We start from the raw sequence: 24,787 nt of genomic DNA, 5'->3' as shown, positions 1-24,787 counted from the left end.
CGCAATTTGTTGCGAGCAGCAGGCGAAAAGAATACTTAATTTATGTGAGCTTATCAAAATGGCGCTAATTGAAAATTAGCCTGTTATCATGCAATTATCTATAGACTCATGCCCAAACCAATGCCAATGCCCATTCCCATTCCCTGCAGCCATTTCGACCAAGTGTGTGTGTGTGTGTGTGTGGTGAAATTAAATTTCCACATCTGATAGATAAGCGGCCAAATGAAGCTCGCTATTCACTGGCGGAAGCACGAACTTGGCACCAGCTACTTTGTATGGGATATAAACGAGTATTTTGATTTGTGCGCCATCAGATTCATAGATAAACCTTGAACAAATTAAGACAAAGGGGGGGAGAGGGAGTGGGAACCACATTGAGCGCATGACTCATGCCCGAGCATGGGGGAGAACGAAGCGTTAAGTTAATAGACCATGGTACGTAAAATTTATGGCCAAATAACCGCAGTCTTTAGCCAAAGCTGTGGACGGAGTAGCTCTATGCGTGAATTGGTTGACAATACGGGTATGTAAATGCCAAAAAGGGGTTGCCATTCGCAGAGCCAGGCCAAGGATTTGGGGCGCAAAGTGCAATGCAAAGAAAATTGAAAAACAAACATGCAGAAGAAGAAGAGGAAGCTAAAAACTTCCAAACTAAATAAAAGTGCCGAAATGTGTGGAAGTTAGTTTCTTCTTAAGTTGCCTAATCGAAAACTAGATCGAATCATATTCTGTTATGAAATTCAACTGCAATGCAGTCGAAATTGTGAAGCAATAAAAACTAATCAAATAAATAAATAAATGAACAGCAAAAACAGTGCACATGCCGAGAGTGGGAAAAAAATGAATAGCAATTGCGAAATAAATGCCACAAACAATTGACAATAAACTACAGGGGAGACACGCACACACACACGCACAACTACATCCATATGCTGACATATATGTACACAGTAGCTAACATGCGTCAGAGTGATATAAACAAAATTAAGAGAAACAAGCAGCAGCAGCAGCGTCACAAAAAAAAAGCTAGGAGAAGAGAAAGCATCAGAGCAAATAATAAATAAACTACAGTTCATGTCATGTCAGCAGAGCCAAAGGACCAAACAAACTGCCAAAAAAGCAAATAGGCAACATGGAAGAACGCTGCAGTCGGGCGTTACTGACCATTGAATACTTGTGCATAGCTTAAAAATAATATGTAATGCTTATCTGCTAACAAAACAGATATATATAAGTATGAATAAATTATATTTGTAATAGAGCTGTATACCAGACTTCAGTTCCACTCGAAAATCCCTTACTCTGTGCATTGCATAAAACCAATATACTCCTTTTCAACACTTGAGCGAGTATAAAAATGAAATTCGAAGAAAAGCGCCACACAAGAGAAAAGAAAAGCAACGCAAGGAAAGAAAAAACTACGTCGAGTTATAAAGATGCGTGTAGTTAAATTAATGAGTTCTTTAAGTTGGGTAATTTGTACAGGCCGAGAGTAATTGAAATGGGCGATATGTAGAATATATTCAGTCACATTCAGGCAAGGCCTGGAGTTAAATTAAGAACGACATGGACATGTGTTCTATCTATGAGAAAAGAAATGTTATAGAATTTATAGGGCCAGCAAAGAGCAAAGCTGTTTATCGAGTTGGTTTTTATCTAGGCATTTATTGTAGATTTTGTAGCCAAGCAAAATTTATTTAATATACATTATTTCTAGATTATTTCCTTTTCCAACACTGTCTTTTCAGCATTTCAATTCCATGTTTAATCAACGTATAGAATATTCTTACTTTCCTCTCTCATAGACGACAATATCTGAATATATTAAAAATTCCTCCAGCTATGCAGCACAGGTATATTTTTTCAGCTACCCAACACTGGTTATTGTAGATTTCAAACGAAAGTCTAAGCGATATGGCATTTTCATAACTATCTCTATTTGCTCTATTTGCTCCCGGTGAAAGAGATGCTCCCTTTTTGACTCCAATAAACCGAATGGCCTGCGGGCCGCGTTTCATCAAACTCAAAAAAGTCAAAGAATCGCCAGGAGGATGGGCCACAGCTGCCGTTTGATTTGGATGGCTTTGGCACGTGCAGCGTGCACGGCAATGGGAGGGGAACTGCGAGCGGGTTCCAGGCAATCGCATATACGCGATTTATATGGAAGCCCAGTGCTCTGTTATTGCAATATTGGTAAAAGCCGGCGATGATGACACGACTTCGGCGCGAGCAACGCAAGCGGCTTCAACTCAATTATCAAACTTTGGATGCCAACGCCAGTTAGTTCTACCACCGACCGGCTGGCCGGCTGGCCGTCTGACTGACGCCTCGTTTCAGTTCAGCAATTCACTCATCCAGGCAGCCTCCGGTACTCACACGTGCAGGCATATTTTTCGAATAAACAAGCACCGTGCCAGGAGTCGGTGAATGCGTCCATGTCGCGGAGTGTCAGGGAGTGCGAAGGAGAGATGGTAGCTCGGGCGTTGGCACAAACGGCAAACGGAAATGGATTTTTGATTGAGTGCACAATAAAATGTGAAATGCATTTTACAGCTGAAAAACAAGCAACAGACATAACATGGAACGAAACTGAAGTTTAGCCATATACGAGTACAGCCAATACTTATTCATATATCAACAAATATATACATATATATACATTTTATATCTTTCTTCTTTTTTTGTTTTTGGCTCTGTCCGAAATTGTTGCAATTGAAATGAAACTGGATGTGCGGCATTATTGCAAATTGAGCGGCGAACCAAAGCGTTTGCCCTTTTATGTGCCCCAACCGAGCCGAGCTCCGGCATGCCCGCCACGCCCCCAATACAATTTTAATTTGCGCACAAAGTTGCGATTTATTTGCTTTGGCTTCCATATTGATACCGCCTTCATGAAAGTCAATTTATTTCATTATAAAGTGCATAGGTTTTCGGATCTCTCTCGCACTCTCTCTCTCTCTCTCTCTCTCTCTCTCTTGTTTTATTGTCTTCTTCTCTCTCTCCCACACACCAATCTATCTTTCCCTCTCTCTTCTCTTTATGGTGCATATTTGGCCAAATTTATTGGCCTCATGGCTAACAAATTGCGAACACAATGTCGAAAAATTATTGCCTCGACGTCGTCAACGTCATCCGTGCAATAAAAATAAAAGATGCACACCCGGAAACATATTCAACTGCCTATTTTAATACTCTTTAAATATTCATGGTTTACCAATGCAATAAGATCATTTTAATGTCTTGTACTTGAGCGTAAAATACTTATTTCCATCAACACATGTTGTAAAGTAAATGAATTGGAGCTCAGTGCAGCAATCATACAATTCGAAATTGCCAATATCATATTTAAAGCGTATATTTTATGCCTTTTTAATAGGACATATATAAGCTTAAAAATCTTGAATTCAAACCGTTAATTTGAAGCGTCGCCTGAGAGAAATAAATAGAGCGAGTCAGCTTAATGTTTGTTGTTTAAGTCATTTCCTGCCTTGTCCGAATGTGCTCAATAGCCATCTCGCTCTCACTCAGCAACGCCCGGCAGCAAGCTCAGCGACAGTCATGTGTCTATCTTTCTATCTCTCTCTGTCACTCACAGGCATATACATATATGCATGGCGTGTAGCTAGGACGCAAACTCACTCGGATAATATGTGTGCAAGCTCTCACACTAACACTACTGCAACAGTGGGAGCCAATCAACGGCCATCAGCACTGTTAAAAGACTCTCTGCCTCAATCGTGGCCAATCATGAATTAGGAAACTAAGAGAGCAACTCTGGCTTTAATTTCACAGCATGAAGTCGAATGATATTTGTCAGATGACATACATATATACAATTTTCAATATATAATAACTAATATATATAATATATAAATAATTAGCAATTTATATAATTTCAAATAACTTTGAATAGTCCAAGCTGAGCTCAACATAAATCAAAAGTCAGCAACCGCTCCGTAGGGTATTGAGAGAGTCTCGCATGCACATATATAGCTATTTCTTAAGATATTGGTTCTGTTTAGCATAAAAGTAAGTCAATAGCTGATGAGGAGCAGCAGAGCCAGCAGAGAGTGGGGAATGCTTTTGGCATTCAGTCAGTCACATGCACAAACGTTGCCAATTTCGATGTATGTGTGTATGTATGTATTTGCCCCTGGCCAAATTGTGTTGCCAAGTTCTTTGGCTGAGGACATGCGTCTGCCATAGCTATCGATGACTGGGATGGAGACGAAGACGGGCGCGGGAGCTTGGGCTGGCAAAATTTTGGTCTAGACGTTGTCTAATGACAAACGCAAACCACAAAAGACGATGGCTGAAGATGTTATGCAAGTCAGTCAGAGCCAAGTCAAATGGAAATGCCCTGACTGCTGCCCTCCGCCCTTCGTCCTTCGCTCCTTGCTCTGCCGGCTGTCATGGCCTTCGTCTTGGCCTCTGTGCTGGCCTCTGTGCTGGCGGTGGAATGCAAAATAAATAAAATCAGCTTTAAATAAAACTCATCGATGACTCTGGCTGTCGCTCTGGCTAATTCCTATTGACAAAGGCAACGAGCACATTTTCCAGCTGCGCATCCAGGCGCATCCAGTTTGAATGGCCAAGCACAAGAGATGATGATTCCCAATTCCGAATTCATAAAATGCATGCAAAATGAACAAATCAAATGGCTGAATAGACCAAAATGAAATTGGCGCATCATCATTATTTATGCGAACTGCTCTCCCACCTAAAGAAGAAGAAGACAAAATAAAATAATAATAAAATAAAATACAAACAATATGACGCAGCTTTTTAGTTTGAAGACTTTTAAAGCGATATTTTATTTTTTATAATTTCATTTGCATAGCAGAGAAAAGAGGGCCATTGCGATTGGACCATTTAATATGCGAATGAGCCAAATAAAGAGAACTTCCATAAGAATCGCATCGAGTGAAATTTCTTGCTTATTTCTCGCTATAAAATAGAAATGTTTGCCCAAAAGCAGTTTTAGTATTATTTTCGAAACGAGCATGAAGCGGTCTATCAATTTGCTGTGTGGAGGTGCGTTGAATAATATTTTAAGAAATTTTTTTCTTCTTGTTCCAAGTTAAGATAGAAGAAACTAGTGAAGCGTATAATTAAATAAGAGAATTATCCATTTATAAATTTATTTTAACTAGTGTTTTGTGAGTACTAAAGGCAACTGACAAAATAAGCTTTGATAAATAATAATAAAGAATGAAGAAGTAGTTCATTTAAAAACTTTAAATGATCTAAAAATATGACAGATTGGGAATAATATAAAATATATGCAAACTATAAATACAATTGAGTTATTTTGCATAGCCTCTCGCTTCTGAAGCAATTGTAAATGATGTATAAAAGCTTTGAGATAGATGTTCATTGGTTATTTATGATAATTTGTGAAAATACTTCCATATTCGCCATTCGCGTCGCTAAACCTACTAGAAACTTCCCAAAGAGACAAGGATTTTACATTCAATACTCAGAAACCGAAATGGGGACAAGGCCAGCTTGGCCGCAACAATTCCTAAATGTCTTTACCCGAACCATCCACATATTCTGGGAATTATGTGTCAGAGTGTTTTTCGCGAAAACCCAAAACCCAAAACCCAAACGAAAAACGCCACAGAACCCAAAAGACGCGACATGAACAGATTTCCGAGTTCGGCGCTTAGTTGGTAGCCGTAATTGAGGCTTAGGACTGGACACAGCCGGCGGCGTTTGTGTTTGGGTCCCAGTCATAAAGCCATAAATGACCCATGGAAATACCCAGACAGTCGTTGCGGAAAATATTCCGAATGAAAAGCCTGGAAACGTTCTTTACGATGCCAACACGCGCCCGAGCCCATGCGCTAATGAGATGAGCTACCTGCCCAGCGGCTACCTGCTCGATATATAAGGCCAATGTGTGCAAATCCTGGCACTAAACGCGCAAGGAACAGCTAACTGTCAACAGCGAAAGATGAGCAGCCACAGCACGGAACAGAGAACGGAGAAGAAGCGACGCAGGCAGCTCAAGAAGCACAATTCCAAGGCCAAGCAGCAGCAGGATAAGCCCAAGAAGCACACGAAGAAGCGACTCAAGATGTCGCCGGGCAACATTAGCTTTGACTATAGGCTCTTCCTCTACCGCCAGGAGCTGCGCCGCTCCAGCGCGAACCAATCCTACCTGCGGCTGTCCCGCGCAAAAATCATGCTCACCGCCGAGCTGATAGCCAAGAATATGTGCAGCTACAACAAAATGTGCAGCGTCGACGATCTCAAGATGCTCAGCCGCGAGGTGCAGTTCAAGAAGCGGCTCTGCAGCCAGGTGGAGCGTCTCGAACAGTTCCAGGAACTCGGACTCACCGACGTCGTGCTCAATGGCAAGCGAACGGCGCTCTAGACTCGCAGCGGCTGCGGCTTTAGGCTAGGGCTGGGCATTAGCTTAAGTTACTTTTAGGCATTTTAGATTGTAATATTTTATCAAATAAAATATGGCATTTATATCGATGGGCGTCTTCAATACCCTTTCAGTCCTCTCAGCTCTGCTGCTCTGCTCTGCCCATGATGCAGTCCATCCAAACGACACTGCCGAGGCGCTCAAGCTCAGCTCGTTGCTGGAGGCGACGCGCGCCAGCACCACCACGGAGAAGGCTCAGAGAAGCACCACGGAAAAGCCCCACAGCAGCAGCACAGCTAAGACCAAGATCTATTTGGCCACCAGCGAGGAGGACCATGACTCAAACTTTCATAGTAATCGGCTGCCTGCGCTGACAGAGGACGAAACGAATGGCTTGAGCCATGACGCCAATCCGCTGCACTTCCTCAAGCAGCTGGCCGGCCCAGAGACCGAGACAAGTGCAGCACAGGTGGAGTTGAGCAGGCCACACGAAGAGCCAAGCAAGCCACAGTTGGGGACGAACAAAGCGCAGGTAATTAGAAATGTTGATCTATTTATTTATCCATTGCCTTCTCCTGCTGTGCTCAAGTAATCTTTACAAATTTCTTCATTTTCCCTTCCCTTTCAATGCAGAGCACCAAGTCAGAGTCCCTTGCCGGCTCACCCATCTACATCACCATACCCATCTATATCAATACGTCTGGCCAAAGGCCGCTGAGCTTGCTCATTGGCGATCAGGAGCTGCCGCTGCAGCGTCGCACGGCGGACCACAAGAAGATTTCATCCACCAAGTCGCCCAACTCGTATTTCAATCGGCTGCTGGAGCAAGTTGAGCCGCCCAAAAAGCGCACGACCAATCGACATCGCAGTCAAAGCCGCAGCAAGATTCAGGCGCTCATGGATTCGGACTTAAAGGGGCAATGAAGATTCTCCTTTCCTTACTCTGTGAAACACGTTTTGTGTATTTGCAACGCTTATGGCTAACAATAAATAGTTAAAATAAATAGTTGAGGTATTCGAGTGGGATTAGGGGGGGATTAGTAACTAGACTGCATTGCTGGCAGCAGCTGGCTCCTCTGGCTGGACGACATTTTCCACCTCAGCAGGAGCTGGAGCAGCCGACTCGTTTGGCTTTTCGGGCTGGGACTCGGCTGGTGTCTCGGCTGCCTCGGCTGTCTCGGGTTTTTTGTCCTCCTCCGTCGTGGCAACTGTTGCTGCGGCAGCTGCTGCGGGCGTCTCCTCCTCGTCGTCATCGGCGGCGTCAATCACCTGCTCGATGGTTTGCTGGATGAAGTGCTCAAACAGCTGGAAGTACTGCAGGGCATTGTTGGCCACCTGCTCGGTGGGCAGGCCCGTGGTGACCTTCTTGAGGGCGTCACGTATGAGGACGAGCACGGGCTTGCGCGTCGTTGTCTGTGAGCTTGTGGTTGGAATTGTGGTGGCGCTCTCAGCGTTTGGCACCACAGCAGCAGCGGCCTCCGCGGCCTCTGTGACTTCAGCGGGTGCAGCGGCTTCAGCTGGCGCGGCAGTGGGAGCGGGAGCGGGAGCAGGAGCAGGAACCTTGGCAGCATCAGCCGTTTCCTTGGCTGGCTCAACGGCATCGCGACGTCGGCGTCGAATGAACGCTTCATCATTATCATCATCATCGTCATCATCGTCGTTCTCCTGCTTTGGCACCTCATCCTCATCATCATCATCATCATCGTCGTCGTCGTCGTCCTCATCCTTCTCATCGCTATCCGCGCTAGAGCTCGGCGCCTTCTCCGCCTTATTTACAGGCGCCAAATCAGGTTTCACAACATCGCTCTCCAGTCGCGCGGGTGCGGAATTCACAGCAATGACCAAGATGACCAGAGCAGCTGTGTGGGTGTGGGGATAATGCAAATCTGTATATTAAAGCTGTTATTCTAGTGCTGCTACCTGCTACACTTACCCAGTGTCATGTAAATGTGCTTAACCATATTTGCTGCTTGTTTTTTATACCCTGTTTTTTTTTCGTTTCGGCTAATCCTGATGTGGCGCGGTACGGGAACGGGCACGGGGCGCAGTTGACTTTTGCAGTTTTGCGGTCTTTATGAGCGAATCCAGCGCTTTGCTTTCGCTTTTTATAGCCATGCGACGGCTGCGGTTTTGTCTCTAAAATGAAAGTATGCATAAGGCCAGGCCTCGGCCGGACAGGCTGGCGCTGGCGCTGGCGCTGGCTTTGGCGAGCGGGCACACGCTCTTTTTTTCTGGGGGGGAGTCTTTGGTCTCTGGTCTCCGGTCTGAGAGGCAGACCGACGCTGTTACTGCAGCCAGCTGGCAGCGCTCTTTCTTTCTTCTTTTATTTTGTTGTGCTTTATTTTGTTGTTGTTTGGCTCGTTTTTTTTTACTTTTTTTATTTACTCGCTTTTTTTTCTTCCTCCTCTACGCAACACAAAAGAAACCGAAATCATTTATTCAAAACTCGGTTTCTGGTCACTTCTTTCATAAATTTGTTGATTTATGCTCAAAACTTTTGGCCATCTCTCGTCTATTTGGCTTTAGCATTAACAGCCATTTGCCAGTTGCGGGCGTTACGAGGCAAACTTATTGTTGCTATTGCTGCTATTGTTGTTGTTGTTGCTGTTATGGGCATATGCAAATATGTATGTTTACAATTTAAAAGAGTTTGCTTGTTGCTGTACAACAACAACAACAACAACAACAACAGCAACAACAAAAGCATGACGCACCTAATTGACTGATTAAATTTCCTTTCGACTATCAGTCAATGCTCAGTCTCAGCTTCTACCCCCTTTCTCTGTCTCTGTGTCTAATTATGCAATAATTAAGTTCATTTTGAATCTCCCACACCAGCGCATTTCGAACTTTCTAATGCATTTTCAAAACTTTTCCATAGAGATCTTAATTTGAAACTCAAATGCATCTGATAACAATGAAAGCAATCAGCTCTGAATCACGCTAAAATGGAGAAAGCAATTGATCAACGAAATCTGCCTTGCAGATTTTTTGTTGTTATTGATTATCGATTATTCAAATTTCATAAAGCTATATGCATATATAATTTTTAGAGTTAATTAATGACGCATTTTTACCATTAACATTATTTAAAATACATTAATAAATTAAAAGTTGGTAATTTAAATCAACTAAATCATTTCTCTCAATGTAAATTTTCTTTTTTTCTACGAATTTTTTTGATAATATATTTAAATATTGTGTGCATAAATTAAATTTTTGCCTTGTATTTATTTATACTTTTTTAAATCTCCCATAATGAAATGCTATACTTCTATTTATAAAAATATAAACATATTTTTTATAATTTTCTAATTCTATAAAAATATAAAAATATTTTTTATAATTTTCTATATTTATAAAAATATAAAAATATTTTTTATAATTTTCTATATTTATAAAAATATTTTGTATAATTTTCTAAATTACTTTTTAGACTTTATATTTATTATTTATTTAATGCATAATTTTAATTTATATTTATACTTATGAATTTCATTTCATTTATTAATATATATTATTCTAATTTATCGTACTACACCGCACATCACAAATTTCTTCTAGAAAAGGTTTCACCATAACTCACAACTGGGTCAAAAATCAGAGATTCAGCGATACGAATTTAGCTTTTGTTTTGTTTGCTTACACTAATTATCCACATAATCATATAAAGTGCCCAGAAATTGGATTCTGAGCGCCGACTCGACTCAGTGCAACAATTACAGTTTGTTTTCCTTCTATTTTATTTAGATTCTGATAACAAGGGAACAGCATGATTGGATGTTAATTTGAAGTAAATAGTCAGTTCAGATACTTGAGCGCACGCTGAGCTCCTAAGGCGAAAAGAAAAGAATTGTGTGCTGGCCGTAAAACAAGATCAGTAAACCTTTCGGATTGACCCAATTCCGGAACCGGCTTTCGATGTTGATGTCGCTGCTGTGCGCTCCGAACGGGTGGGCGGGGAGCAGGCGGCCCGGCCCGGCATGGACTGGACTGGTGCTGGCCTGGTGCTGGCAGTTAGGTGATAAACAGATAACCAGTTCGTGGCCAACAGCATTCTAGATGCTCGCAAGCGAAGAAAGAAGCCACAAAAGGGTATGCACGGGCGTGCGCTGATAAATGGGGACCACATGAGTTTGCATAAAAAAATTTCACCAAAATCCCAACTCTGCGTACTTTCGATGCGGACAAACAGAAACAGAAGAAAATGTAGCCGCAGCTTCTTTTACTCTGTTGTAGATTACCAAGAAAACCGGTAAAGGAGAAGAAGAGAAAAGAACTCCCCGCTCAGCTGAGCACGGGCTGGCCAGAGCGAAGATACTTAAGAGGCCACACGGCCCAAGAAGCGATCAGTGATAGTCAAAGCGAGCCAGCGTCAAGATCGTTCCAGCAACACATACACACACGCACACACACACCTACAGATAAATAAAGATGAGACCATACCAGGCTGCCTGCATCGTAGGTAAGCAGTGACGACATTGCGACATTTCCAGGTAGTTCCAGGTTTCAGTCTCGATTTTTCCATTGCAGTGGCCGCTCTGCTGGTGCTAGCACCTGCCGGCTCTGAGGCCAGGCGTCGCAAGCACAAGGGCGACGACCATCACGATTCACACAAGACCAAGTCGAAGGTAAAGTGGTCCAGCTCATCGGACTTGAGTGCGGCCAAGAGCCAGGTGTCCACCGAGGAGCACTCGTACTATGTGAAGCGCACCTACGCGCCCATAATGGGCGTCGATGGCAAGCGTAGGAGTCCACCCTACCTGGCCATACCCATCGCCTGGTTCGCCTGTGACCCGGCCAAGTCGGGCTGCCAGGTGGCCGGCAATTCCGGAGCCATCAACAGCGCGGCCAACGCCCTCAGCGAGGGCTATCTGTGCGACGACGACTGCGTGGAGCCCTACGAGCCCATCTGCGGGCGCACGCCCAACGAGGTGGCCGTCTTCTACAACAAGTGCAAGCTGAACGTGGCCAAGTGCCGCACGCATGGCCTGTGGACCGATCTGCCGTACGATCAGTGCCAGCAAACGTATCCCAAGGAAACGGCCTACACCGACAAGAAGTTCAGATGCTCGCCCTACTTCCGTGACAACTTCACAGCTGCAGCAGCTGCTGTTGAGGCTGAGGCCAGCCAGGCGATGAACGACGGCAACGACAGCAAGGAGAGCAAGGAGAACAAGGACAACAAAGACAGCAAGGACAGCAAGGAGAGCAACGAAAGCAGCGAGGAACAAAAGAAACAGGATAAGAAGCAGAATAAGAACAAGGCGGAGAAAGTAGAGCTCATCAAGCTGCCCCTGCAAGTGGCCGCAGATCCCGTTCCCGTTCCCGTTCCTCAGCCAGCGGCCGCACCTGTGCCCAAGCCCCAGGAAGCCATTGCTATGCCTCCAATGCCCGTGAAAGACGTTGTGGCCCAAGCTCAACAAGCCGTCAAGCCACAAGCAGCTGCTGCTGCCCCTGCAGTCCCTCAAGTGGCCAGCTCTATGCCCGCAGCCGGCCCTGTTCCCGCCGCGGAACAGGTTCCAGTAGAGGTCAAGAAACCAGCCACGCCTGCAGAGCCAATCAAGGAGCAGCTCAAGCTCAAGTCTGAGAAGGATAAATTAAAATATGTGGTCTCTTAAGAAAATACTACTTCAAATTAAAATCCTAATTAATTTATTCTAGTATTAAATACAAACATTATTATAAATAAAATACAAAATAATTCTGAAAATAAAAGTGATTCTAAAAAAAAAAAAAAAAAAAAAAATATTACAAAGAAGTAAAATGATAATCACAATAATAAAAACATTTTTTTTAATATGGTTTATTTATTATTAGCCTGTAAAATACGAGGATGATGATCTAAGTTGAAATTATTTCGTTGTAGTATTTAATACAAAAACTATTAAGACTAATGATGAAATAAAAATATATTTTAAATAAAATAAACATATATATATATTTTTTTTTATATATTTACAAAATAACAAATAATTTTTATAGATTTTGTTTTCATTATACATTTTAATTAAGCCTTTATTTAAAAGGATGATTTAAAACTGGGGCTTTCAGGACTTTCCTTTCAAATTATAATAATGAAAAAATTAAACAAAAAATACAGAAAACAAATATTTAAATATTCTGTAGAGTCTAATATAATTGCAATTGCAAGTAAATAATATCAGCCTCATATGAGCTCTTCTAAATTAGCGAATCAAAATGAAGAGCATAGAACCAGCTGAATATACTTTAACTATTTTATTCATATTCTTAATCAAGTATTTATTTGATCAAATTTAAGAACAATCAGAATGTATGTAAGCTTGATTTATATTTATGTTCTAGATTTTTAAGAGTTGTACTGTTTTCCTAATATAAATATTTAAATTTATAAAAATCTATGAAATAATATAACGAATTTTAATATATCAAGCTCAATTTTTATATATATTTATAATTTATATATATTTACATATATACATATTTTTCTGCTTCTAAAGATGCATTCAAAACACAAAAGTAAACTCTTAAATATATATATTTTTTAACTTTTATATTCGATTCAAATACATTTGATTTTCTTTTTTTTTTCAAATTATGAGCAAACATTTATAAAATCCATTGGTTCATCTAAATAATTAAGTAGAAGAAAACTTTTTTTATATTTTCCCAACGCAATAAAAGTGAGCCGTAAGAAAGCTTTTATCATCTTTTTACTGATGTGATGTGGGCGGGTTAACCACGTAGTCCCTTGGGAGCCACAGTGGAATAAAATGCATTTGGGCGCATCTACATCTGCACCTGCATCTGCAAAGGTGTTCAGTTCATTGAACTGTCAAACGAGTTCTATGAAAGTTCTAAGCGGGTTGATTGACAGTTAAAAAGATATCAGATCAGAAAAACTCTTAACATCGGGCAGGTCGACCTATAAAAGATCCGAGAAATGCACCCACTGCACACAGTAGCCCAGCGACTGCAATGGCAAACGGAACTGATAGACTCAAAGCCTTAAAGCTGCTGCTAATCCTTAGTGGAGGTGAGTGAAGTCCAGAACCAGAAGAAAAGGCACTCAGCTCTTTCCTCTCTCAGTGCTCCTCGGCAGTGATGGCGCTCCCACTGATGCCGAAAGCCATGCGGCGACAGAGCAGCCAATCGTGGAGTCACGTTCCCAGAAACAGGATCACGACATTTTAGAGCTCGAGGAGGACTTGGATGGACGCAGCGCCTACGTCAACAATCAGTTTGTGCCCAGCGATCCAGTTGAATTGTTGGACGACGAGCAGAATACGCCGCTCTACGAGATACTGCAGAAGCAAATGGAGCAAGTGCTGGCATCAAGTGGACCCGACGTGCCCATCTATGAGGATGACAAGACGAAGCGCCAGCGCGTTCAGCCGCCGCCCAACAAGCCGATCTTCACCAGCAGCAATGCAGCCGATGCGGATGATGACTACATGGACGAGATCGCGCCAGAGCCGGAGGAGAGCCAAGGCAATGCAGAGAAACCAGATGCTGCATCAGCAGCTGTCGAGGAGCTGCCCGATCAGTCAGGCTATGAGCCGCCGCTGCTCCCCAGCTCCACGCAGCCGCCGAGCAGCACCACCACCGCACGTATTCGTCCACAACGCCGACGCACCACCACACCGACGCCACGAACAACTCGAGCCAGGGCAAGCACACACACAAAATTGACCACCTCGGCGCCAGTCAATCATACAGAGCTGCTGGCAACGACGACAACCCCAGCGCCAGTTGGATCCAACAACAGGCCGCGGCCGCAGCCGAAGCCCGGCATCAGTCCGAGCAACATGGTGCCACACGATCCACACATCTACCAGCACAAGCGCCGCATCATCTTCAAGACGATCTCGACTGGGTCCCAGTTCGTCAACTCGCCCATTGGCGATCTCATGATCAAGTTCTCCATAGGCTTTGCCAAGCCAGCATCAAGCATGGGCGTGGCTCAGCCTTCGAGCGAGGCACTGCGTGCGCTCTCCCAGAACCTGATGCGCAGCATCGAGATGCAGAAGCTAAGGAGAATCAATAAAACTCAAAGGCATTAATAAACGTTTCTATGTTAGTTACAGCATCAACAAAACCATTGAAATATTTTCTGCAGAAGTTAACAATGTCAGTGGGCTAGCTCACAGTTGGTAGTTGAGAATGAAAATAGCACAAAGGAGGATACAAGTCATTTAAGGTAGTTAAACTACGATAATGTGAAGCATATAAAACGTTGCTTTAGAATTTAGAGTTCGATTTTAGTTTTAGTTTGTTAACTTTGAGTCAGGTATGTTTTGAAATGTTTTGCATCTGTGATACGCTTGAAGCTGTTATGCCTAGATACATAAATATAAAAATTACTTTAGGCTGTCTGATATGTTCGATGATTCGATGAGCCCAAGGCAGACTATCTCTATCAGCCTTGGCCTCTTACAAACATGAAGAAATTATGGAACATTTTCTTCTCAGTTACTCCCTCGAGCGACCTTATTTCTCTTAAGTATAACCGTCACAATGTTGCCCTAGTCGTTGTGTGTTCGAGTCTATCGGTTGCATTACATATATATAAAAAAGTCAGCTAGTTCGCTTAGAGCTAGCTAGCAGTACGAAAATAGGAATCCGTTGTGAGCGAGAGCTGCGCTGGGAGAGCTCAGCGCACGGGCCAGAATTTGAGGGCCAGCAAGGGCATCGTGACGCCAATGACAATCGTGGAGATGAGATTCACGCTGTGATTGTCGAGTATGCGTAGGCCGCTCACGTGACGAACGCCCTTGCCGGGCGCATCCACAATCTTGCCCTTCTCATTGATGCCAGAGAACTGCAGCAGTCCGCCGAGCACAGAGTCCAGCAGCGAGCCACAGAGGCCGGCGATGCCGCCGAACAGGATGATGGGCCACTGCGGTGGGCTGACCAACAGCATTTTGGCCTCCACGGTGTAGCGCACTGTGACAAAGTAGGCGAAGCCAACGAGCAAGCCGCCCAGCAGGCTGACCACGACGCCGACAAGCGAGATGCCTCCATTGGTGCCACGTGGCACACGACGCCAGCTGATGATTGAGATGGGGTCGCGTGTGGAGAGCACGCTGCCCAGTTCGCTGCTCCAGGTGTCGCCGTTGCAGCAGGCGAATGAGCTCATGACGGCGATGCTTAGCCAGCTGGAGCGATATTCCTTGGCGAAATCAATGGCCCGCTCACCGCTGCCGCAGTCGATCAGATAGAGCAACGCCAGCTGTGTGGCCATGCCGCCGTTGCATAGGACCTGCACCCAATTGCGTTGTCCTTCGCCCTCCTTGAAGTCGCCCTCGAATCGGCGTTTTAGCTGCGCCCGAAACTTGGTCGCACGCGACGAGCTGAAGAAGAACACCACCAGGCTGGCAAAGAACGGATGACTGGCTATGGACAGAGTGAAGGCGACCACCACGCCCAGTGCGGCGCCAGATTTGCTCACGGAGCGTCGCCGCAGCGCAATAGTCATCAGGGCCAGCGGTGCCAGCGTCGAAAATAGCCATCGAGTCGGTGATATGACCAGTGGCTCTATTAATAAACCCAATTCAATTTTTGACTTCTCTTATCTGGAAATGCATTAATTCAATCTTTACCTTCATAATCATAGCTCCAGAATTTCGAGAATGCCACGTTGCCCAGCCACATGAATATGGAGATGGGCACTGAAAGGCCACAAAATATCAAAAGCATCCAATCGCCGTTGGCCATTTTGTTGAATTGAATATGTATTTTCTAAAATGTATACTTTCTTTTCAAACGTAAACAACAAACAGACCAGTTTGTTCGCAGTGTGGCCGAGCTGTGATATTCAAAAAAATACTAAAGCAAGTTGGTATTAAATGAGCATAGCACAGGGTGTATCAGAATTAAGCATGAATTTGAATTTGAGCGCGAAAAGGCGAAAATGATTTGCTTTTTATTTTATTGCGAGAGGTATAAATGTATGTGTAAATTTTAATAAATATTAATTAACGCCTTATTTAGTATATGCTAAAGTAAATAAGATACAAAAACATAATCAATTTTCATTGAAAGATGCTCTCAATAGATTTATTTTTGGATGCGTGCAAATTTATTTCAATGGGCCTAGGCAATTATTTATTAATGAAAAGTTTGCTTCTAGTTGATCTTATCAAACTAGGTTGTTTCGGCTCTCTGAGCGCGTTTCAATTAAAAATGTCGCCCTTGAAACAAACTCATCAAGCCTTTTCAATTTATGTACAGTTCAATACTTCGTCTACAGTTCAAAGAAATAAATAAATGTTTAACAATTTATATTAAAGTAGTTTTTTTTTCTTGACTTTGCTGGCAGATAAGCTTAGCATTGGTATAGTAGAGGTTTATTTATAGATATGACGAGGCTTTCAAGGAACCGAAGAGGTTATCAAGCGCAAATTGCTTCCGCTAAAACACATCGAAGACAATCCAAAACAAAGCGTAGAACGAAGAGATCGAAGAGTTGTGCTCGACAATTGCAACATAGTAGAGGGACCACATGCATATTTAATGAGCCGGCTTGGGATGGGGCAGGGGCACACACACACATACGCTGGATAATGGAAGTAAGATATACACAATTGAGTATCTTTATATGCTAATAAATGGCCGCACATTTGCCTAAAATGGGTCAAAAGTCTCCCCCATTGGCGACGATGTTGCAACGCAGACGCATTCAATGGGGCGCCCCGAAACGAAGTGATCGATTGACACGATCAAAGTGTTGATAAACATGGACTCAAATGAATGGCGACGATGCGATCCAGCGGTACGTACATACACATACCCATACATACATAGCCAGCTCTAAGTGCCTCGTCTCAGTCTGCTTGTGTATGTATGTATATGCTTAGACATACATATGTGCGATAAGGCAGAGCTCTATGTGTGAATCCTCAATAAATATTCATGCTGCTCGCATGCAAATGTATTTGAAATTGCTTGGCTTTCAATGAATTGAGCCACAGCTCGAGAACTTTACGTCTCCATGCTCCAGCAGCGTTACGTTATTCGCAATCCAGCAGTTGTCGCGTTCGGCTGCAGATCGGAACTTTCATTTGGATCCTAAACACGCAAGGCGAAGAAGTATGTGTGAACGAGTAAAGCAACAAGCTTGTGGAATACTTATATAACTCTTATCAAGGATATGTGCCAACAAGTGCTAAATACTGAGACAAGTGCATAAGACTTGAAATCGATAGATATTATCAGTGCAGTCAAAACTATGTCAAGGATAAGACTCAATCATAAAGCAAATAAAAACAACTATATTTTTGATGTGTAAAAATAAAAATATATTAGAATATAAATTCAAGTATACATAAATCCAAGAAGGAAATGTTTTATGAACTCATTTTTACATAAAAGTGGAAGTGTTTAATTGGATCTTCGGATAATATAGACATTTTTATAGATATATATTTATTTAATATAACAAAATATGACTTTAAAAAAATATGTTATGATTATAAAATAAAATAAATATGAGTATAAAGAAAAATAAAATAAAACAATCTGAAAATCCTAATAATAGCCTTAAAAAAATTATACAAATTTACAAAGTGAATTTCAAAATGTTTTAAAGGATAATTTTGCAATCAGAAAATGTTTAAAGTGAAATTATATTTTATTAATGTATTTCATAATATATCATAAAAAATAGTATCCAATCCAATCATAGGTGAAAACAAATATAATTTTTCAAAAATAAATTTATCCAAAATAATATTTCTATTAAATATACCTATAATGATTCAATAAATTTACTACAAGACTTTATTTAAATGTATATAAATTTGCCATCACATGTTATTACATCACAGCAGAAACTATAAATGAGTCCAAGAACAAATATAGTCGTATAATAATGAAAAAACATGATTTCAATTTTTTTATTTTATTATTTTTGGCATTTGTGTGCTGATTTGAATAAAGTGTCTTTGGTGATAACCCCTTGTGACAGATACTGAGAAGAGCAACGATCCGCACTTGAAGGAAAAACCGAGAACTAATAAAAACTTTAAATATAAATATATACATACATACATACATATGTATATGTACATATATGCAAAGCAGTAAATATGTTGATAATACGTTTCAATTTCAATTCACAGTTTTGCTGTCTGTCGGGCACTTCGAGCACGCGTTCCCATTGGATTCAAATTAGATTTATTGAAATGTTGCCCTTTCGTTGGGGCATGCTGCTTGGCGTGCTGCTGCTCATAGCATACACAAATGGAGCGGCTATTGTAAGTGTCAAAATTTGTTAATGAAACATGAATTAAGTGTGTGTGAGTGTCTGTAAGAGCGAGAGAGATGGTGTGGGCGTATATGAGTGAGAGCTACAGATAGAGAGAGGGAAAGTTGAGTAGTTCAATGCACATGAGCTCGGCCCAAATAAAATGAGATAAGAGCGAATCGTTGGTAGACTTGTGACCAAGGTCAGATTTAGTAACAAACTGAGCTTCGATTTTCAATTTAGATAAGCCTGACATTAGCATTGAACTTATTTGATTAATGTTAATTATTTGATTACAGGATCAATCATCTGTGGATGACGATGCGGAGCTGAATCCGCTGACTGAATTAGAGCGTACTAAGAGAAGCGGCAGAGGCTAGTGAGTAACTAAAATAAACGAATGCGAAATGTTACAGATCTGATATATCCGTTTATATTTGTCTAGTGTCCGAGGACAAACGCAGTCTCAGTACTTAAACTTCGGCAAGCCCGAGGAGGATGGCAAAGCTGAGGCGGAGGCCAATGAGAGTGGCTCGCGTTCAACTGTTTGTAAGTGGCGCACACTGGAAATTCGAACTCACTAAATAACATAATGCATCTCTTGTAGCCGGTACCCATGGCATGGGGCAAGCGCAGAGCCAGTTCTCTTCGGGAGATTGCAGTGACTGCTCCGGGTATTCCGGAGGCTCTGACCTCTATCCGAGTGGACCCAGCATCTCGGGCGGCCGCATCGGTAGACCCGATGCCATAATAAGTCTACCAGGTGAGTAACTACTTTGCATATCAAGATGATAAATAAATACATAATTGTTATATTTAAAATAGCTGGAGCTGGAGGACAGTCAGGAATCGGAGGTCAGCCTGGGTATGGTTCGCAACCAGGAGCATACAATCAATTTGGAATTGGTGGTGGTCAGCCGGGTAGCGGACCTTATGGAACAAGCGGACAGCCTGGAACCGGTGGCCGACCTGGGTTAGGTGGCAGTGGAAGTGGTCAGCCTGGAGCTGGTGGTGGACAACCCGGAATTGGTGGAGGACAACCGGGAATCGGTGGTGGTCAACCTGGATATGGAACTCAGACTGGTGCTGGTGGTCAGCCCGGAATAGGTGCTGGTCAGTCTGGAGTCGGAGGTGGACAGCCCGGACTAGGTGCTGGTCAACCCGGATTAGGTGCTGGTCAACCCGGATTAAGTGCTGGACAGCCCGGATTAAGTACTGGACAGCCTGGAATCGGTGGTGGACAGCCTGGAATCGGTGGTGGACAGCCCGGAATCGGTGGAGGACAACCAGGAATCGGTGGTGGTCAGCCTGGAATCGGAGGTGGACAGCCCGGAATTGGTGGAGGACAGCCAAGAATCGGTGGTGGTCAGCCTGGATTAGGTGCTGGTCAGCCTGGAGTCGGTGGTGGACAGCCCGGAATAGGCGGAGGTCAACCTGGAATCGGTGGTCAGCCCGGAATCGGTGGTGGTCAACCTGGAATTGGTGGTGGTCGACCTGGATACGGAACTCAGCCTGGATCTGGTGGTCAGCCCGGAATAGGTGCTGGTCAGCCTGGAGTCGGAGGCGGACAGCCAGGAATAGGTGGTGGACAGCCAGGTATAGGTGGTGGACAGCCTGGCGGTGGTCGACCTGGATACGGAACACAGCCAGGCGGTGGTGGTCAGCCCGGAATTGGCGCTGGCCAGCCCGGAATCGCTGGTAGACAGCCCGGAATAGGTGGTGGACAACCCGGAATAGGTGGCGGTCAACCTGGAATCGGTGGTGGATACGGTACACAGCCTGGCGCTGGTGGTCAGCCCGGAATCGGTGGCGGACAACCTGGATATGGCACCCAGCCTGGAGCCGCAGGACAACAAGGCATAGGAGGTGTGCAGCCTGGATATGGCACCCAGCCTGGAGCCGCAGGACAACAAGGCATAAGAGGTGTGCAGCCTGGATATGGAATTCTGCCTGGAACCGCAGGGCAACAAGGAATCGGTGGCGGTCAACCAGGTTATGGAACACAACCTGGCATTGGTGTTCAGCCCGGCTATGGAACACAGCCAGGTGTTGGAGGACAACCAGGAATTAGTGGTGGTCAACCTGGATATGGAGCCCAGCCTGGAGTTGGAGTACAACAAGGAATCGGTGGCGCTCAGCCCGGATACGGAGGTCAACCTGGAATAGGTGGACAGCCCGGAATCGCTGGTGGTCAACCTGGATACGGAACTCTGCCTGGAGCGGGAAGACAACAAGGAATCGGTGGCGGCCAGCCCGGCTATGGAGCACAGCCTGGCGTTGGTGTTCAACCCGGCTATGGAGCACAGCCTGGCGTTGGTGTTCAACCCGGCTATGGAACACAACCTGGTGTGGGAGGACAACCAGGAATTGGTGGTGGTCAACCTGGATATGGAACACAGCCTGGCTCTGGAGTACAACAGGGAATCGGTGGCGCTCAGCCCGGATACGGAGGTCAACCTGGAATTGGTGGACAACCCGGAATCGCTGGTGGTCAACCTGGATACGGAACTCAGCCTGGCTCTGGAGGACAACAGGGAATCGGTGGTGGTAAGCCCGGCTACGGAACACAGCCTGGCGTTGCTGGACAGCCCGGAGGTGGTCAGCTTGGATATGCCCAGCAGGGAATAGGTGGCGGGCAGCCTGGCTATGGAAGCCAAGCTGGATATGGAACTCAGCCTGGATACGGAGCACAAACTGGAGCAGGAGGCCAGCCTGGAGTTGGTGGTCAAACTGGATATGGCATACAGCCTGGGTACCAAACTCAACCTGGATATGGCAGTCAACCTGGAATCGGACAGCAAGGAATTGGAGGTGGTCAGCCTGGGTACGTTATGCAGCCGGGCGGTCAATCTGGTATTGGTGGTGGTACACAGCCAGGAATTATTGGAGGCTATACTAGCCAACCTGGTGTTGCTGGACAGACCGGAATCGGCAGTAGTCAACCAGGATATGGTACTCAGCCTGGATATGGCATTCAGCCTGGTACTGGGGCACAAATCGGAGGGGGCATTGGACAACCAGGAATTGCCGGCGGTCAGTCAGGCTATGGAACTCAGCCTGGAATAGGTGGACAGACCGGTGCTGGAGGTGGTGGTGTGGGTCAACCTGGATATGGAATTCAATCTGGAGTTGGTGGACAGCCAGGAATCGGTGGACAGCTTGGTTACGGCCAGCCCGGAGCGGGCGGACAGCTCGGAATCGGCGGGGCTCAACCTACTGGTGGCCAACCCGGATACGGCACTCAGCCTGGAGTTGGTAGACAATCCGGAATCGGTGGTGGTCAAACTGGATATGGAACACAGCCTGGAGTTGGAATTGGTGGTGGTCAGCCCGGACAGCTTGGTTACGGAACTCAGCCGGGAGCTGGAGGACAGCCCGGTATCAGCGGTGTTCAACCTGGTGGCGGGCAGCCCGGATATGGAACACAGCCTGGAATTGGTGGACAGACCGGATATGGAACTCAGCCCGGAATCGGTGGACAACCAGGAATCGGTGGTGGTCAAACTGGATATGGAACACAGCCTGGAGTTGGAATCGGTGGTGGTCAGCCCGGACAGCTTGGTTACGGAACTCAGCCTGGAGCTGGAGGACAGCCCGGAATTAGCGGTGTTCAACCTGGTGGCGGGCAGCCCGGATATGGAACACAGCCTGGAGCTGGAGGACAGGCCGGATATGGAATTCAGCCCGGAACTGGAGGACAGCCCGGAATTGGCGGTGGTCAGCCTAGTGGAGGTCAGACCGGATACGGAACTCAACCTGGTGTTGGCGTACAGCCCGGATATGGAATTCAGCCCGGAATTGGCGGACAAACAGGAATTGGTGGACAACCAGGAATTGGTGGACAACCAGGAATTGGCGGACAACCAGGAATTGGCGGACAGCCCGGAATTGGTGGTGGTCAACCTGGATATTTAACGCAGCCTGCAGCTGGCGGTCAGACCGGATACGGCACTCAACCTGGAATTGGAGGACAGCCTGGAATTGGAGGACAGCCTGGAATTGGAGGACAGTCTGGAATAGGAGGACAGTCTGGAATTGGAGGACAGCCTGGAATTGGAGGACAGCCTGGAATTGGTGCCCCAGGGCGTTACACAGATGCAGGAACAGCCGTTGCTCCTGGAGGTGCTATTGGTAAATATTCATTGACGTGTAATTAAACAATTCGTTAAATCGTGTGTCCTGCAGGCGTACCTGGAGCAGCTGGCACTGGTGGCGCTGATGATGCCTTCTCGCAGGCAGAGTCTGCTATTGGTGATGGTCAGGCATCAGCCAGCGCTCAGGGCAAGAAGAACGGAGGTACTGCCAAAACTCAAGTGTCTGGCAGCTACACCAAGGGCAGCTCCTTCAGCGCAAGCGCAATGACCTCAGACGCCGATCGTGCTGCAAGTGCGCAGGTGACAGGCAATGCTGATGGAGCAATGAGTCAGTCGCAGGGCTCCGGCGGTCCTTCTCAGTCCCAAGCCCAAGTACAGCTTAATGCCAAGAATGGCGGTACTAAGGCCTCATCACAGAGTGGCGGTATCATTCACCAGAGCCAGAGTGAAGTGCAAGCCAATGACAAGGGAGGCCTAGCTGATGCCCAGTCGAGCGGACCTGGCCAGACATCTTCGCAAGCACAAATTGGTTTCCGACCTGGTCAGGATAATACTCAAGTGAATGCGGCAGGCGGTGGACAAGCATCAGCTCAATCGGGCAGTCACTCGGGTCAAAGTCAGTCCCAGATACACGGAACATCCAGGTAAGCTCGATCGAGCTTATTGTTTTCTTAGTTAAGTATTTTCTGTTTGGTTTTCGTTTTAGCTTTGGCGTCTCCTACCATGGAGCTGCCCAGTCTGCGTCGGGAACGAAGGAACAGGTGGCCACGTATCGCGAACAGAATAGGGAGCTCTTTAATACCATCAGTCAATTTGGCAACACTGGAAACGCGTAAGTATACAATTGTTATTTATGAATAAAGGATGAAATTAAAATTCTTGCTACCAGGGTTACGGACCGTGTTGACGCAGTGTTTAGCGGCCCACCCGCTGTCGCTCCCGAGTCCGATAGATTGCCGGAGATTCAACTAAAGTCTTCAAAGACTAGCAAAGAAGAGGCACAGAAAGAGGAAGTGGACAAAGAGGATGACCCACAGCCCGCATTAGCCGAGGATGAAGAACCAGAGGATGATGAAGAGCCATACGATGAATATGATGATGATGATTATTACAATGAAAAGCCTGTGAAGCTCGAAGAGAATCCCTCAGTTGCCAGCCAAATCAAAAACCAGGAGCCTGGCACAGTGGCTGCGCCTGCCGCTGCACCATTAACCTTTATGCAATCATCGCCCACTCAGAAGCAGCAGGCGGTGGTCGCCAATCCAAACGCCGGCCAATATCGTGTGGTGCAGAATCAAAATGGACGGGTCAATACATATCCGATACGCACCACCACCGAAAGTGTGCCCAGTGGCTTCCGTGGCACAGTCAACGTGGAGAAGAAGTTCCACACGAAAGCCCTGGAGCTGCACAGCACCGATAAAAAGGTGGATGTCAGTCTCGAGGATGATGATGCCAAGGCATCCAAAGGGCCCGCCCAAAAGCCACGCGCACCCGATAGCTATGTGACAGTCACCAAGTCAGTGACTGGTAGCATGGATAATTCAAAGAGCCCGCCACAGGAGAACAAGAACTTCCAGTCCACATACTATACGAAATCGTCGACGTGCGGCTACTTCACCTTCTCCTGTAATATTGTTTATGGCGCGAATGGACGTAGTAAAATCTGTCGTCCCAAGGCACCGTCGAATGGCAAGTGCTAAGGATGCCATCAACAGTTCAATGGGGCTCAAATTCTAATCAGCTACAGCTAACCTCTAACCTGTTTGTATTTGCCGCACTTTGTTAAGCATTTAAGTTTTTGCTAATAATCTTAAAGTTTTACACTCATTTCATACTTCGTACACAAATTCAAATTGTAATTAATATTTAATAATAATGATAATAATAATAATAATAAAAATAAACAGCACACACTGCCGTGAAATGTTCGCTGGAACACCAAAATTAGTCAATTTTATTTGCGTTATTCATTTATTTACTGTTTATTATTTTCTAGTGTATTTTATTATTTGCTTAAAATTCAAATGCTGGCGGCTTTTTATTGTCATTATGTTAATCGAATTTATTTTCATAAATAAATAT

At 44.9% G+C, this 24,787-nt stretch overlaps 7 protein-coding genes across 43 annotated transcripts; 5 read left to right on the top strand and 2 right to left on the bottom strand.

Annotated features, from left to right (window-relative positions):
- Window positions 1-4,881: 4,881 nt before the first annotated feature.
- LOC108650245 (uncharacterized) lies at window positions 4,882-7,383 on the top strand. 2 transcript variants are annotated; one of them, XM_089259655.1, is made up of 3 exons: window positions 4,882-5,034; window positions 6,514-6,911; window positions 7,013-7,383. In XM_089259655.1, exons 1-3 carry the CDS (start codon window positions 5,004-5,006, stop codon window positions 7,301-7,303), a joined length of 720 nt encoding a protein of 239 aa, XP_089115781.1. In that variant the 5' UTR covers window positions 4,882-5,003; the 3' UTR covers window positions 7,304-7,383. The 2 variants fall into 2 exon arrangements, with proteins under 2 accessions (XP_089115781.1, XP_017954854.1); XM_018099365.2 differs by lacking the exon at window positions 4,882-5,034 and having other exon boundaries at window positions 6,474-6,911.
- On the top strand, window positions 5,691-6,483 carry SNCF (SoxNeuro Co-Factor). Its single transcript, XM_018099366.2, has one exon. The coding sequence runs from the start codon at window positions 5,960-5,962 to the stop codon at window positions 6,380-6,382; it is 423 nt and encodes a 140-aa protein (XP_017954855.2). The 5' UTR covers window positions 5,691-5,959; the 3' UTR covers window positions 6,383-6,483.
- Window positions 7,313-8,517, bottom strand: LOC108650244 (uncharacterized). Its single transcript, XM_089259654.1, has 2 exons — window positions 8,313-8,517; window positions 7,313-8,238 (listed from the first exon to the last, which is right to left on the bottom strand). Exons 1-2 carry the CDS (start codon window positions 8,338-8,340, stop codon window positions 7,424-7,426), a joined length of 843 nt encoding a protein of 280 aa, XP_089115780.1. The 5' UTR covers window positions 8,341-8,517; the 3' UTR covers window positions 7,313-7,423.
- A 2,164-nt stretch (window positions 8,518-10,681) lies between these two features.
- On the top strand, window positions 10,682-12,097 carry ImpL1 (Ecdysone-inducible gene L1). Its single transcript, XM_018099363.3, has 2 exons — window positions 10,682-10,844; window positions 10,913-12,097. The coding sequence occupies exons 1-2, from the start codon at window positions 10,814-10,816 to the stop codon at window positions 11,998-12,000; spliced, it is 1,119 nt and encodes a 372-aa protein (XP_017954852.1). The 5' UTR covers window positions 10,682-10,813; the 3' UTR covers window positions 12,001-12,097.
- A 903-nt stretch (window positions 12,098-13,000) lies between these two features.
- LOC108652131 (uncharacterized) lies at window positions 13,001-14,664 on the top strand. Its single transcript, XM_018102224.3, has 2 exons — window positions 13,001-13,397; window positions 13,451-14,664. Exons 1-2 carry the CDS (start codon window positions 13,340-13,342, stop codon window positions 14,422-14,424), a joined length of 1,032 nt encoding a protein of 343 aa, XP_017957713.1. The 5' UTR covers window positions 13,001-13,339; the 3' UTR covers window positions 14,425-14,664.
- LOC108652132 (transmembrane protein 19) lies at window positions 14,420-16,179 on the bottom strand. The gene is made up of 2 exons (XM_018102225.3): window positions 15,964-16,179; window positions 14,420-15,898 (listed from the first exon to the last, which is right to left on the bottom strand). Exons 1-2 carry the CDS (start codon window positions 16,076-16,078, stop codon window positions 15,015-15,017), a joined length of 999 nt encoding a protein of 332 aa, XP_017957714.1. The 5' UTR covers window positions 16,079-16,179; the 3' UTR covers window positions 14,420-15,014.
- A 1,114-nt stretch (window positions 16,180-17,293) lies between these two features.
- On the top strand, window positions 17,294-24,652 carry prc (collagen IV-like protein pericardin). 36 transcript variants are annotated; one of them, XM_089259067.1, is made up of 16 exons: window positions 17,294-17,452; window positions 18,484-18,618; window positions 18,908-18,987; window positions 19,054-19,157; window positions 19,216-19,371; window positions 19,434-19,713; window positions 19,840-19,853; window positions 19,896-19,916; window positions 20,238-20,303; window positions 20,358-20,458; window positions 20,531-21,762; window positions 21,931-22,499; window positions 22,668-22,739; window positions 22,794-23,346; window positions 23,409-23,534; window positions 23,592-24,652. In XM_089259067.1, the coding sequence occupies exons 2-16, from the start codon at window positions 18,547-18,549 to the stop codon at window positions 24,403-24,405; spliced, it is 4,260 nt and encodes a 1,419-aa protein (XP_089115193.1). In that variant the 5' UTR covers window positions 17,294-17,452; window positions 18,484-18,546; the 3' UTR covers window positions 24,406-24,652. The 36 variants fall into 36 exon arrangements, with proteins under 36 accessions (XP_089115193.1, XP_089115185.1, XP_089115181.1 ...); XM_089259059.1 differs by having other exon boundaries at window positions 20,103-20,303; XM_089259055.1 differs by having other exon boundaries at window positions 19,840-20,303; window positions 20,531-20,915; window positions 20,952-20,990; window positions 21,105-21,762.
- Window positions 24,653-24,787: the final 135 nt, after the last annotated feature.

This window comes from Drosophila navojoa, chromosome 4 (genome assembly GCF_054131105.1).
Source record: "Drosophila navojoa isolate 15081-1374.11 chromosome 4, UAZ_NAV_1.0, whole genome shotgun sequence".
Taxonomy (NCBI): domain Eukaryota; kingdom Metazoa; phylum Arthropoda; class Insecta; order Diptera; family Drosophilidae; genus Drosophila; species Drosophila navojoa.
This window is presented reverse-complemented; position numbering and strand designations above follow the sequence as displayed.

Bases quoted from the DNA above. Each gene is read 5' to 3' on its own strand.
- SNCF (XM_018099366.2), top strand. From the start codon at position 5,960: ATGAGCAGCCACAGCACGGAACAGAGAACGGAGAAGAAGCGACGCAGG.
- LOC108650245 (XM_018099365.2), top strand. From the start codon at position 6,474: ATGGCATTTATATCGATGGGCGTCTTCAATACCCTTTCAGTCCTCTCA. The intron at 6,912-7,012 runs GTAATTAGAAAT...CTTTCAATGCAG, and splicing joins TGGGGACGAACAAAGCGCAG to AGCACCAAGTCAGAGTCCCT.
- LOC108650244 (XM_089259654.1), bottom strand. From the start codon at position 8,340: ATGGTTAAGCACATTTACATGACACTGG. The intron at 8,239-8,312 runs GTAAGTGTAGCA...ACACCCACACAG, and splicing joins GCACATTTACATGACACTGG to CTGCTCTGGTCATCTTGGTC.
- ImpL1 (XM_018099363.3), top strand. From the start codon at position 10,814: ATGAGACCATACCAGGCTGCCTGCATCGTAG. The intron at 10,845-10,912 runs GTAAGCAGTGAC...TTTCCATTGCAG, and splicing joins CCAGGCTGCCTGCATCGTAG to TGGCCGCTCTGCTGGTGCTA.
- LOC108652131 (XM_018102224.3), top strand. From the start codon at position 13,340: ATGGCAAACGGAACTGATAGACTCAAAGCCTTAAAGCTGCTGCTAATC. The intron at 13,398-13,450 runs GTGAGTGAAGTC...TTCCTCTCTCAG, and splicing joins GCTGCTAATCCTTAGTGGAG to TGCTCCTCGGCAGTGATGGC.
- LOC108652132 (XM_018102225.3), bottom strand. From the start codon at position 16,078: ATGGCCAACGGCGATTGGATGCTTTTGATATTTTGTGGCCTTTCAGTG. The intron at 15,899-15,963 runs GTAAAGATTGAA...GTTTATTAATAG, and splicing joins CTGGAGCTATGATTATGAAG to AGCCACTGGTCATATCACCG.
- prc (XM_089259038.1), top strand. From the start codon at position 18,547: ATGTTGCCCTTTCGTTGGGGCATGCTGCTTGGCGTGCTGCTGCTCATA. The intron at 18,988-19,053 runs GTGAGTAACTAA...ATATTTGTCTAG, and splicing joins AAGAGAAGCGGCAGAGGCTA to TGTCCGAGGACAAACGCAGT. The intron at 20,459-20,530 runs CAACAAGGCATA...CAAGGCATAAGA, and splicing joins CCCAGCCTGGAGCCGCAGGA to GGTGTGCAGCCTGGATATGG.